This window comes from Oncorhynchus kisutch, linkage group LG14 (assembly GCF_002021735.2).
Source record: "Oncorhynchus kisutch isolate 150728-3 linkage group LG14, Okis_V2, whole genome shotgun sequence".
Classification (NCBI taxonomy): domain Eukaryota; kingdom Metazoa; phylum Chordata; class Actinopteri; order Salmoniformes; family Salmonidae; genus Oncorhynchus; species Oncorhynchus kisutch.
Genome location: NC_034187.2, coordinates 78,663,666 through 78,677,836, shown reverse-complemented (window position 1 = coordinate 78,677,836; position 14,171 = coordinate 78,663,666). Strand labels below are relative to the sequence as shown.

The window sequence follows — 14,171 nt, the reverse complement described above, 5'->3', positions numbered from 1 at the left end:
AGAGGTAGTGCTGCCTGCCTCGTTATCCCTCACTAGCCCAGAGGTAGTGCTGCCTGCCTCGTTATCCCTCACTAGCCCAGAGGTAGTGCTGCCTGCCTCGTTATCCCTCACTAGCCCAGAGGTAGTGCTGCCTGCCTCGTTATCCCTCACTAGCCCAGAGGTAGTGCTGCCTGCCTCGTTATCCCTCACTAGCCCAGAGGTAGTGCTGCCTGCCTCGTTATCCCTCACTAGCCCAGAGGTAGTGCTGCCTGCCTCGTTATCCCTCACTAGCCCAGAGGTAGTGCTGCCTGCCTCGTTATCCCTCACTAGCCCAGAGGTAGTGCTGCCTGCCTCGTTATCCCTCACTAGCCCAGAGGTAGTGCTGCCTGCCTCGTTATCCCTCACTAGCCCAGAGGTAGTGCTGCCTGCCTCGTTATCCCTCACTAGCCCAGAGGTAGTGCTGCCTGCCTCGTTATCCCTCACTAGCACAGAGGTAGTGCTGCCTGCCTCGTCATCCCTCACTAGCCCAGAGGTAGTGCTGCCTGCCTCGTCATCCCTCACTAGCCCAGAGGTAGTGCTGCCTGCCTCGTCATCCCTCACTAGCCCAGAGGTAGTGCTGCCTGCCTCGTCATCCCTCACTAGCCCAGGGGTAGTGCTGCCTGCCTCGTCATCCCTCACTAGCCCAGGGGTAGTGCTGCCTGCCTCGTCATCCCTCACTAGCCCAGGGGTAGTGCTGCCCGCCTCGTCATCCCTCACTAGCCCAGGGGTAGTGCTGCCCGCCTCGTCATCCCTCACTAGCCCAGGGGTAGTGCTGCCCGCCTCGTCATCCCTCACTAGCCCAGGGGTAGTGCTGCCCGCCTCGTCATCCCTCACTAGCCCAGGGGTAGTGCTGCCCGCCTCGTCATCCCTCACTAGCCCAGGGGTAGTGCTGCCCGCCTCGTCATCCCTCACTAGCCCAGGGGTAGTGCTGCCCGCCTCGTCATCCCTCACTAGCCCAGGGGTAGTGCTGCCCGCCTCGTCATCCCTCACTAGCCCAGGGGTAGTGCTGCCCGCCTCGTCATCCCTCACTAGCCCAGGGGTAGTGCTGCCCGCCTCGTCATCCCTCACTAGCCCAGGGGTAGTGCTGCCCGCCTCGTCATCCCTCACTAGCCCAGGGGTAGTGCTGCCCGCCTCGTCATCCCTCACTAGCCCAGGGGTAGTGCTGCCCGCCTCGTCATCCCTCACTAGCCCAGGGGTAGTGCTGCCCGCCTCGTCATCCCTCACTAGCCCAGGGGTAGTGCTGCCCGCCTCGTCATCCCTCACTAGCCCAGGGGTAGTGCTGCCCGCCTCGTCATCCCTCACTAGCCCAGGGGTAGTGCTGCCCGCCTCGTCATCCCTCACTAGCCCAGAGGTAGTGCTGCCCGCCTCGTCATCCCTCACTAGCCCAGAGGTAGTGCTGCCCGCCTCGTCATCCCTCACTAGCCCAGAGGTAGTGCTGCCCGCCTCGTCATCCCTCACTAGCCCAGAGGTAGTGCTGCCCGCCTCGTCATCCCTCACTAGCCCAGAGGTAGTGCTGCCCGCCTCGTCATCCCTCACTAGCCCAGAGGTAGTGCTGCCCGCCTCGTCATCCCTCACTAGCCCAGAGGTAGTGCTGCCCGCCTCGTCATCCCTCACTAGCCCAGAGGTAGTGCTGCCCGCCTCGTCATCCCTCACTAGCCCAGAGGTAGTGCTGCCCGCCTCGTCATCCCTCACTAGCCCAGAGGTAGTGCTGCCCGCCTCGTCATCCCTCACTAGCCCAGAGGTAGTGCTGCCCGCCTCGTCATCCCTCACTAGCCCAGAGGTAGTGCTGCCCGCCTCGTCATCCCTCACTAGCCCAGAGGTAGTGCTGCCCGCCTCGTCATCCCTCACTAGCCCAGAGGTAGTGCTGCCCGCCTCGTCATCCCTCACTAGCCCAGAGGGAGTGCTGCCTGCGTCATGCTGGTCTAAATGAACATGTTTTCCACTCCTTGATGTTTAGCATTCCGATCAGGCCAACGGTTGGTCGGGGGGGGGGGGGGGTTAGCAAACCAGAGGGCACAGCACAGCCATTAATATAGACCACTGCGATGAATGAGAAAAGGGATGTTTTTAGTTCCTTTTCCTTAGAAATAGAATCTCTAGAAGGGACTTAAAGCCTCTAACCCTAGCAATTTGACTGGTTCAAAATTCAAAATGGAAGGGCATTCTGGCTGTTTTTTTTTTTGAATGGCAGCAACATGCATGCATTCTTGGGTTTGCATGGCCTCTTGGACTCAGACTCAGCTCTGGATCAACGTATACAACAGCGTGTTCCAGTTCCCACCAATATCCAGCAACTTCACACAACCATTGAAGAGAAGTGGGACAGCATTTCACAGGCCACAGTCAACAGCCTGATTTAACTCTGTGAAAGAGATGTCACACTGCATGAGGCAAATGGTGGTCACACCAGATACTGACTGGTTTTAGGATCAACACCCCTACCTGTTTTAAGGTATATGTGACCAGATGCATATCTGTATTCCCAGCCATGTGAAATCGATAGATTAGGGACTAATTTATTTATTTCAGTTGACTCATTTCCTTTATACGAACTGTAACTCACTAGAATCTTTGACATTGTTGCTTTTGTTTTGGTTCAATATATCTGTGAATTCAGTTCGAGAGGAAAGTTTGAGAATGCTTTGGCAGTTTAATTTGGGTGCAAATGCAGAAGTCACGTGTCTTGTGTTTTGCTATCCTCCCTCTAAACCCTCTGGGAGAGCCCTTGTGTGTTATTGAGCCCTGCCAAGCGTCTTTACATGTCTGCACAACCTAGATATTGTCACAACAACAAGGCTGATGGATGTTTTTCACGGAATTGAAGACCATTCGTGTTAGCATTATATCCATTTGCCTTAGTTTAGGAGACGAGGGTTTCCTCAGTCAGCCCCTGTCCTTTTCCCCCAAACGTTTTTTTTAACCTGCCTTTAAGGTCTCTGAACTCAAGTATCAGTCCCTCGTATATCTAGTTTGAACCCATAGCATTAGTTCCCGGCCAGGAAGGATGTCTGTGGCTGGCTCTGGGCTGTGTGTGTGTGTGACCTTTGCCCTTCTACAGTCCATTATTATGGAATACTCCGTTATGTTCCCATGACCACAGGACGTTTTAGCTTACAAAAACAACTTATTTGTTCGCCTCAATGCCACTCTTTGGATTCAGGAATACAGTCGACGTGTGAATATTTATCTTATTTATTTCGGGTTTTGTCCCTCTTTCCGTTGCTTAAACGAGCTGATTAACAGCCTTGTGCTGGAGAGTGTAAATTGTGAAGTTTTCATTGAGAGACAGTGAGTGGTGGAATGGGGTTATTAGAGTTCGTTGATTGGGAGTGACCTCTAGCACCACAGCTTTGGGCTGAGTTGTTTGTTACTCCAACAAACCACATTGTTTAGAGCCTGGCCCTGTGAGCTCTGAAACAGACACTTCTCATTGGCTGATGCGGTGCAGTCGCAAGGCAGATGTTTTTTGGTTTCATTTCACACGGACTTTATGTTCTTCTTGGAACTCTGTGACGTTCTGATGTGTTCTGATGTGTTCTATGTTACTACCCAGAGGAGAAGTCCAGTTGAAACAATTGTTTTATCATTTGTTTTTGGCTACTTTTGAGAACTTGTTAACTCTTTAATTTAGTTAAGAAAAAGTACTGAGGGGCGGCAGGGTACCCTAGTGGTTAGAGCGTTGGACTAGTAACCGAAAGGTTGCACGTTCAAATCCCCGAGCTGACAAGGTACAAATCTGTCGTTCTGCCCCTGAACAGGCAGTTAACCCACTGTTCCTAGGCCGTCATTGAAAATAAGAATTAGTTCTTAACTGACTTCCTAGTTAAATAAAGGTTAAATAAAGGTTAAATAAAGCATGTGAAATGCCTATTTGAAGTCATTTTAAATTTGACATCTAAAACACAGTTAAAATATGTCATTAAAAATCATAACTCAAGTGCACTAAACGCCCTCTTCCTCCTCCCCCTTTCTCTTCTTCCTTCTCCTCCTCTCTTATCTTCCATCTGCTGTCACACATAGGGATCAATGAACCATATTCCCCCCTCAGTCTACGGTCCACTTTAATTGAATTATTCCAGCTATGCTGTTTTAGCATTCCAGCAGTAGAACAGATGACTTTGTGTTGGAGCCCCCGCTGTCGTGTGTGTGTGTGTGTGTGTGTGTGTGTGTGTGTGTGTGTGTGTGTGTGTGTGTGTGTGTGTGTGTGTGTGTGTGTGTGTGTGTGAACAGTAAATGTACCATGCGGTCCAGTGGTCTGAGAGCAGGTGTTCCTTGACAGTAATGAAAGCCTTAAAGAGGCTGTGTTCATCCCAGTTGTATTTAAACTGGGCCAGCAGAGAGGAGGAGGTTTAAGGGTTTTCTGTTCCAATATCAGATTCCCTGCAGGCGTAACTAGAACCCCTGCTGTTTTGTCCGTCTGTGTTAGAGTTGAATAGTGGCAACCAGGTTAGAGATTTACAGCCCAAACCCGCTCTCTTTTCCAGATAAAAAAATAACTGCTACAATTGTTATAATAAATGATTTCTATGAACAGCATGATGTGAAATGGATCTGTTTTTAATTGATATGTAATGTCTCAATCTGGCTTCTCTACGGCCGACTCTATGCTATCTGCATGATCAATCACCAACGGGACAGACAGCGCATCTCCGTATGGAGCGCAGTTCACAATGCGGGGGTGACCTTATTTTTCTATTTATTGTAAAGAGTTTTAATTAAAGAAGCCTATCACTCAAATCATTGCTTTAAATCAGTGTGCAGGCAAACACTCTCAATTCCATTCAAATTTGATCAAAAATAGGCCTATCCTGTTGAAGATGTAATTATATATACAGTTCCAGTTTGGACACAGTCATTCAAGGGGTTGCCTTTATGTTTATTTTTTACAATGTTCTACATTGTAGAATAGTAGTGAAGACACAAACTATGAAATAACACATGGAATCATGTAGTAACCAAAAAAGGGTTAAACAAATCCTAATATATTTTATATTTGAGATTCTTCAAAGTACCCACCCTTTTCCTTGACAGCTTTGCACACTCTTGGCATTTTCTCAACCAGCTTCATTTGGTAGTCACCTGGAATGCATTTCAAGTAACAGGTGTGCCTTGTTAAAAGTTAATTTGAGGAATTTCTTTCCTTCTTAATGCGTTTGAACCAATCAGTTGTGTTGTGACAAGGTAGGGTTGGTATACAGAAGAGCCATATTTGGTAAAGGACCAAGTCAATATTATGGCTAAAACAGCTCAAATAAGCAAAGAGAAACGACAGTCCATTACTTTTAAGACATGAACGTCAGTCAATTCTGAAAATGTCTAAGAACTTTGAAAGTTTCTTCAAGTGCAGTCGCAAAAACCATCAAGCGCTATGATGAAACTGGCTCTCATGAGGACCGCCACAGGAAAGGAAGACCCAGAGGATAAGTTCATTCGAGTTACCAGCCTCAGAAATTGCAGCCTAAGTAAATGTGTCTGTTACTTGAAGTCTGAAGCATCTCAACATTAACTGTTCAGAAGAGACTGTGTGAATCAGGCCTTCATAGTTGAATTGCTGCATAGAAACCACTACTAAAGGACACCAATAAGAAGAAGAGACTTGCTTGGGCGAAGAAACATGAGCAATGGACATTAGACTGGTGGAAATCTGTCCTTTGGTCTGATGAGTCCAAATTAGAGGTTTTTTTTGGGCTCCAACCACCGTGTCTTTGTGAGTAGGTGAACGGATGATCTCCTCATGTTTGGTTCCCGCCGTGAAGCATGGAGGAGGTGGTGTGATGGTGCTTTACTGGTGACACTGTCTGTGATTTATTTAGAATTCAAGGCACACAAAACCAGCATGGCTATGCAGCGATACACCATCCCATCGGGTTTGTGCTTAGTAGGACTATCATTTGTTTTTCAACAGGACAATGACCCAACACACCTCCCAGGCTGTGTAAGGGCTATTTGACCAAGAAGGAGAGTGCTGCATTATATGACCTGGCCTCCACAATCACCTGACCTCAACCCAATTGAGATGGTTTGGGATGAGTTGGACTGCAGAGTGAAGGAAAAGCAGCCAACAAGTGCTCAGCATATGTGGGAACTCCTTCAAGACTGTTGGAAAAGCATTCCAGGTGAAGATGGTTGAGAGAATGCCATGAGTGTGCAAAGCTGTGATCAAGGCAAAGGGTTGCTACTTTGAAGAATCTCATAAAATGTATTTTTGATTTGTTTAACACACTTTTTTGGGGGGGGGGTTATAACATGATTCCATGTGTAATTGAATGGTTTTGATGTCTTCACTATTATTCTACAATGTAGAAATTGGTGAAAATAAAGAAACCCTTGAATGAGTAGGCGTGTCTAAACTTTTGACTACTGGTAGTGTATACTGAACAAAAAAATAAACACAACATGTAAAGTGTTTCATGAGCTGACATGAATGATTCCAGAAATGTTCCATATGCACAAAAGCCTATTTCTCAAGTTTTGTGCATTTTTTTTTACATCCCTGTTAGTGAGCATTCTGCCTGAGCTGCATTTGTGAATTTTTCTACAATACTCAGCCTCTAACATCGTTTTAGAGAATTTAGCAGTACATACAACCTGCCTCACAACCGCAGACCACGTGTATGGCGTTGTGTGGACGAGTGGTTGGCTGATGTCAACGTTGTAAACAGAGTGCCCCATGGTGGGGTTATGGATGGGCAGGCATAAGCTACGGACAATGAACACAATTGCATTATATCGATGGCAATTTGAATGCACTGAAGTGCTGTGCCGCACATGCCGTGTCGTGCCGTTCATCCCTACCATCATCCCGTGTTGCAGCATGATAACATACACATGCCGTGTCGTGCCGTTCATCCACCGCCATCACCTTGTGTTGCAGCATGATAATTCATGGTCCAATGTTGCAAGGATCTGTACACAATTCCTGGAAGCTGAAAATGTCCCAGCTCTTCCATGGCCTGCATACTCACCAGACATGTCACCCATTGAGCACGTTTGGGATGCTCTGGATCGTTTTCCAGTTCCCGTCAATATCCAGCAACTTCGCAAAGCCATTGAATAGGAGTGGGAGAACATTCCACAACCTACAATCAACAGCCTGATCAACTCTATGCGAAGGTGATGTGTTGCGTTGCCTGATGGTGGTCAGACACGGTACTGACTGGTTTTATGTGCAGTGTCCTTCTACCTGGACAGATGGTGGGTAGTGTGGGCAGCAGTGTCTTCTACCTGGACAGATGGTGGTAGTGTGGGCAGCAGTGTCCTTCTACCTGGACAGATTGTGGTAGTGTGGGCAGCAGTGTCCTTCTACCTGGACAGATTGTGGTAGTGTGGGCAGCAGTGTCCTTCTACCTGGACAGATTGTGGTAGTGTGGGCAGCAGTGTCCTTCTACCTGGACAGATGGTGGGTAGTGTGGGCAGCAGTGTCCTTCTACCTGGACAGATGGTGGTAGTGTGGGCAGCAGTGTCCTTCTACCTGGACAGATGGTGGTAGTGTGGGCAGCAGTGTCCTTCTACCTGGACAGATGGTGGTAGTGTGGGCAGCAGTGTCCTTCTACCTGGACAGATGGTGGTAGTGTGGGCAGCAGTGTCTTCTACCTGGACAGATGGTGGGTAGCAGTGTCCTTCTACCTGGACAGATGGTGGGTAGCAGTGTCCTTCTACCTGGACAGATGGTGGTATGGTGGGTAGCAGTGTCCTTCTACCTGGACAGATGGTGGTAGTGTGGGCAGCAGTGTCCTTCTACCTGGACAGATGGTGGTAGTGTGGGCAGCAGTGTCCTTCTACCTGGACAGATTGTGGTAGTGTGGGCAGCAGTGTCCTTCTACCTGGACAGATGGTGGTAGTGTGGGCAGCAGTGTCCTTCTACCTGGACAGATTGTGGTAGTGTGGGTAGCAGTGTCCTTCTACCTGGACAGATGGTGGGTAGTGTGGGCGGCAGTGTCCTTCTACCTGGACAGATTGTGGTAGTGTGGGCAGCAGTGTCCTTCTACCTGGACAGATGGTGGTAGTGTGGGCAGCAGTGTCCTTCTACCTGGACAGATGGTGGTAGTGTGGGCAGCAGTGTCTTCTACCTGGACAGATGGTGGGTAGCAGTGTCCTTCTACCTGGACAGATGGTGGGTAGCAGTGTCCTTCTACCTGGACAGATGGTGGTATGGTGGGTAGCAGTGTCCTTCTACCTGGACAGATGGTGGTAGTGTGGGCAGCAGTGTCCTTCTACCTGGACAGATGGTGGTAGTGTGGGCAGCAGTGTCCTTCTACCTGGACAGATTGTGGTAGTGTGGGTAGCAGTGTCCTTCTACCTGGACAGATGGTGGGTAGTGTGGGCAGCAGTGTCCTTCTACCTGGACAGATTGTGGTAGTATGGGCAGCAGTGTCCTTCTACCTGGACAGATGGTGGTAGTGTGGGCAGCAGTGTCTTCTACCTGGACAGATTGTGGTAGTGTGGGTAGCAGTGTCCTTCTACCTGGACAGATGGTGGTAGTGTGGGCAGCAGTGTCCTTCTACCTGGACAGATTGTGGTAGTGTGGGCAGCAGTGTCCTTCTACCTGGACAGATTGTGGTAGTGTGGGCGGCAGTGTCCTCTACCTGGACAGATGGTGGGTAGTGTGGGCGGCAGTGTCCTTCTACCTGGACAGATGGTGGTAGTGTGGGCGGCAGTGTCCTTCTACCTGGACAGATGGTGGTAGTGTGGGCGGCAGTGTCCTTCTACCTGGACAGATGGTGGTAGTGTGGGCGGCAGTGTCCTTCTACCTGGACAGATGGTGGTAGGTTGGGCGGCAGTGTCCTTCTACCTGGACAGATGGTGGTAGTGTGGGCGGCAGTGTCCTTCTACCTGGACAGATGGTGGTAGTGTGGGCGGCAGTGTCCTTCTACCTGGACAGATGGTGGTAGTGTGGGCGGCAGTGTCCGTCTACCTGGACAGATGGTGCTAGTGTGGGCGGCAGTGTCCTTCTACCTGGACAGATGGTGCTAGTGTGGGCGGCAGTGTCCTTCTACCTGGACAGATGGTGCTAGTGTGTTACTATCTGGAGTCCAGACTCTGGACCTACCACACATTGGTGCGGCAGGGCCGTGACTGATAGTAAAACCCCAGGCGACCCCGGGGTGACGAGGGAGAGCAGGCAGGGCCGTGACTGATAGTAAAACCCCAGGCGACCCCGGGGTGACGAGGGAGAGGGAAGGAGACCAGGCAGGGTCGTGACTGATAGTAAACCCCAGGCGACCCCGGGGTGACGAGGGAGAGCAGGCAGGGCCGTGACTGATAGTAAAACCCCAGGCGACCCCGGGGTGACGAGGGAGAGGGAAGGAGACCAGGCAGGGCCGTGACTGATAAAACCCCAGGCGACCCCGGGGTGACGAGGGAGAGGGAAGGAGACCAGGCAGGGCCGTGACTGATAGTAAACCCCAGGCGACCCCGGGGTGACGAGGGAGAGGGAAGGAGACCAGGCAGGGCCGTGACTGATAGTAAACCCCAGGCGACCCCGGGGTGACGAGGGAGAGGGAAGGAGAGCAGGCAGGGCCGTGACTGATAGTAAACACCAGGTAGTCCGAGCCCTTTGTTTCCAACCAGGCAGGTAGCAAGCAGCCTGCTGGTCACATGAGTCCTGCTGTTGGGCCGAGCACAATAGGGAAACAGGCGGCTGTGTGCTGTTTAGAGCTCAACCGCTAAAATCGGTTGACTGATATTATCGGTGATATTAGCCTTTCACATAAATATTAGTATCTGTCTTTATTCCATACATAAAGCACCAAGATTATATACTGTATATAGAATTAACAAATTAGCAGACCTATTTTTGTATACGTTTTCAATTGTTGCCTGAAGAGGGCACTCGACGAGCTGCTCATTGAACATCATTCAGCCCGTAAGTCACAACGTGAGAATAGGCATGGTGGTTTGACAGTGAGTAGCATGCCAGCGACAGACTATTTAAAAACAGAAGTAATTCAAAGTATGCTTCACCAAGCAAGCAGCACTCATCACATGATCACTTAGTTAACGTTAGCTGGCTACCTAGGCAGCAGAGTAGTTAGCCTAGCTAGCAATCTGTGCTACTTATGTGCGAACGCTGGACTGGCTCCAAAGTGAACTCATCCTTGATACAAAAATAGCACTGTTACTATCTGGAGTCCAGACTCTGGACCTATTATGTTTTCTACCTGAAATATGCAATCTGCGAAAAAAAAAACAAGACCGTTGGCGCATTCAAGATGAGATGGGATTGTGTGCTAGCTAAATTAGAATGTTGGTGTGACTAGAACCAGTGCGACAAGCTTTTTCCTGCATGAATGCTTTCAGCCATCAGCGCAGGGGTGGTAGGAAGAGACCAAGCGGAGTTGACAGTAAATCTCACACATTCATACACCGTTGGAGTTGTATGTTTACATAGCTTTGTGTTAGGGATGTTGTGTTATTCATTTGTACAGATGGGCTCGGTAGTGGTATGACGAGTTATGAGGTTACATTATGTGTGAGGAAAACAAGGGAGTCTGGTCTGGTTTGATCCAGCTGACTGGATCCTATATGATATTATTGGTATCTCAGTTTTGTGTTAACAGCCTCACTGGACAGTGACTTGAAAGAGAAGTGTCATCACATCATAACCGAGTTAAAGTAGGCAAGAACTTAATAACTCAATCATTCACCACATCTCAGGAACATGTTGTTCTGAGCTTTCGGGGAAAACAATGTTGAAGCCTCCGTGCCTGTGATTGTACCAGCCCAATGTTCACAGTATTCCAGGTTTATGTCTATTGTTATTCTTTCTTTCTTTCTTTAAAAGAAAAATCCAGTTTCTTTCCCAAAGCCTACTATCGCTCCATGTTGAATTCAGCACAATAACAAGTTTAGCAACAACATAGGAGGGCCCTTACCTCCCTAAGAACAAGCTTACAGCGCTGCGTCATCATTACATCGATTTAGCCGTGGCCTTGTTTTGGTATATAACCAGACTTATTTTTAAGAATGAGAGCGGGAGAAGAAGAGAGGCCAAGGCTGAATGGCGCTATCGTACCCAGACCCCACTGTTACAACACAACAGCAGTAGAACCCGGTCTGCTTATCACTCTGTAGCACACTGCTGTGAATAGGCAGCCATACAGAAGTTTACAGGGCTGGCTGCTGACTCCTCTTACACTGTGATAAGAGCTAGAGCTCTGTGTCTGTCTGTGTGTGTTTGTCTGTCTGTGTTTGTCTGTGTGTGTGTGTGTGCGTGCACAGTGTACCCTGATTGGAGTTATGAAGCCCCATTTCGGGGCGGAAGGTAGCCTAGTGGTTAGAGTGTTGGACTAGTAACCGAAAGGTTGCAAGATCGAATCCCTGCGCTGACAAGGTAAAAATCTGTCTTTCTGCACCTGAACAAGGCAGTGTTCCTAGGCCGTCATTGAAAATAAGAATTTGTTCTTAACTGACTTGCCTAATTAAATAAATATATATTTTTTTAAATAAATAATTTAAGTCGCTGACTGAGTCACTGGGTTAAAAGTCAGACTTCGTCACACACTGTCTGACTGGGAACAGCTGTTACTTTTTAACTCTGCTTGTGTTCCTCATTCTATTCCTGGCATCAATGACCGTAGTGAACTAGAAAGCGGAACAGAGTACTACTTTGAGGTATATGGCTTTGGTAAGCTGGTGGTCAGCTGTCAGTCGTAATGTGTGTTGGTGTGAGAGAAAGTGAGCTTGTACAGTGTCAACGAGTGAACCATCGATTTTCAGGTGCTCTAGGCCTGCCCCCCCCCCCCCCCCCACACACACACACACACACCTGCTCTGTGTGTAACCCAACCTCTAACTTCCACCTGCTCCCCCAATCATGACCTGTTTGGTTCCAGGCCCTGTGCACCACCCCTCTCCAATCATGACCTGTTTGGTTCCAGGCCCTGTGCACCACCCCTCTCCAATCATGACCTGTTTGGTTCCAGGCCCTGTGCACCACCCCTCTCCAATCATGACCTGTTTGGTTCCAGGCCCTGTGCACCACCCCTCTCCAATCATGACCTGTTTGGTTCCAGGCCCTGTGCACCACCCCTCTCCAATCATGACCTGTTTGGTTCCAGGCCCTGTGCACCACCCCTCTCCAATCATGACCTGTTTGGTTCCAGGCCCTGTGCACCACCCCTCTCCAATCATGACCTGTTTGGTTCCAGGCCCTGTGCACCACCCCTCTCCAATCATGACCTGTTTGGTTCCAGGCCCTGTGCACCACCCCTCTCCAATCATGACCTGTTTGGTTCCAGGCCCTGTGCACCACCCCTCTCCAATCATGACCTGTTTGGTTCCAGGCCCTGTGCACCACCCCTCTCCAATCATGACCTGTTTGGTTCCAGGCCCTGTGCACCACCCCTCTCCAATCATGACCTGTTTGGTTCCAGGCCCTGTGCACCACCCCTCTCCAATCATGACCTGTTTGGTTCCAGGCCCTGTGCACCACCCCTCTCCAATCATGACCTGTTTGGTTCCAGGCCCTGTGCACCACCCCTCTCCAATCATGACCTGTTTGGTTCCAGGCCCTGTGCACCACCCCTCTCCAATCATGACCTGTTTGGTTCCAGGCCCTGTGCACCACCCCTCTCCAATCATGACCTGTTCCAGTTCATGTCTAACATTCCCTCCTCTCTCTTCCCTCCACCAGACATGTGTTCTTCATGCAGGTCAAGGAGAACCTCCACAGCGGCCACCCGAGGATGTGTTCGGAGCAGGCTGAGGAGCTGAGTGCCCTGCTGGCCCAAGCTGAGTTCAGAGACTACAACCAGAACACAGCCAAGTACTGGTACTCTGAGCTATGTGGGAGCGAACCCTGCCCGGCAACAGTCAACAGGTAAGGTCGCACACACACACAGCTGTGTCTTACTATGCTTGAGGACTTTTTGGGGCCCAACAGTTGATTCCCATTCAAGATCCTATTTTCACTTTTTCCCTAAATCTAACCCTAAGTCGGAAATAGCTGGCAAAAATGGCCATACTTCTGAATTTGTTAGTTTACTATTCTTGTGAGTACTTTTGGTTCTCACAAGTATAGTAAAATGTGTCCACACACACACACACACACACACACACCTGTGGTGTGTTTAAACAGGATTGAAGCTCTAGCCATTGTGCTAATTGGATGGAGTTTGCAGGACATGAATACACTGTTGAAATGTTGAAAGCAAAGCTACCCTTGACAAGGTCGCTGGCTTAGAGAACAGATATGTTATTAGAGGCTTATGATATGAAAGTATCAACATCTAGCTGAACCAAGTGACAGATGTGTTGTTAATGATTCATCCTACATCGGTTGGACTTCTACCAATCGGATGCTTCAAAGAGGAAAATTCCCTTTCCTGTCCCAATTCAGAATGTTTGAAAATTCATCCCAGAACAGGTCAAACCTTTCATCATTTATTACCATCGGTGTTACCTAGATTTAGCTGTGTTCCTATTCCGAAATAACATATGGTAGCTGTTCAAAACAAATAAACAATTAGGTGTAAAATAGGTTCTAGAATTTGCACCCTAACCCATGAGTTTCTCCGAGCCGTAACATTTCCCTCTACTTAGCCTACCTTCTTGAATATGAATCAGTCTGTCGCGTGCATCTGACAGAAACATGCAGTGCCATGGGAACCTGATATCAGTTCCACTGACATTGCAGACAGCAGCAGAGTTCGGAAGTCCCCAGAAATGGTTTGCAATTGGAATAAAGTTCAAAACTCATGCCCACGTGTCAGTCGCCATGCGCAAAAGACCGACCAAGAGGAAACTAGAAGAAAAGGCACGGTCACCAGGTTCGCTGTACAGAAAGAAAACATGTTCCCCTCCCATGTTCCTACCATGGAGCCGAGGTTGGTTTGCAATTCGAACAACTGTTTGTCCCACGTGATGTCACCCAACATGAGATGAGTAATAGATGGAAAGGAAATGGCACCCTATTTCCCCATAGACTCTGGTCAAAAGTAGTGCACTAGATGGGTAATAAGGTGCCATTTTGGAGCCTACTACACATACTCACAAGGTCTTCTCTACAGAGACAGACACACTCCTCTCTTCCCAAAGATTCTACCATGTAGCCACTTGTTTTTCTCTCTCAAGGACCAAACCTGTTCAGGCACGGAACTGAACACCTAGCAGGGAATTTCACCAAAGCAAGCAGGGTTATTGAGTTCTAGCCA

At 49.1% G+C, this 14,171-nt stretch overlaps 1 protein-coding gene across 1 annotated transcript in view; it reads left to right on the top strand.

Annotated features, from left to right (window-relative positions):
• The window catches only part of LOC109882942 (E3 ubiquitin-protein ligase MYLIP-A), a 37,795-nt gene that overhangs the window by 13,587 nt on the left and 10,037 nt on the right, over window positions 1-14,171 (top strand). The window contains exon 3 of the mRNA XM_020475021.2: window positions 12,653-12,838. Within this exon, the coding sequence (XP_020330610.1) occupies window positions 12,653-12,838 (186 nt within the window). The remainder of the gene's footprint in view (window positions 1-12,652; window positions 12,839-14,171) is intronic.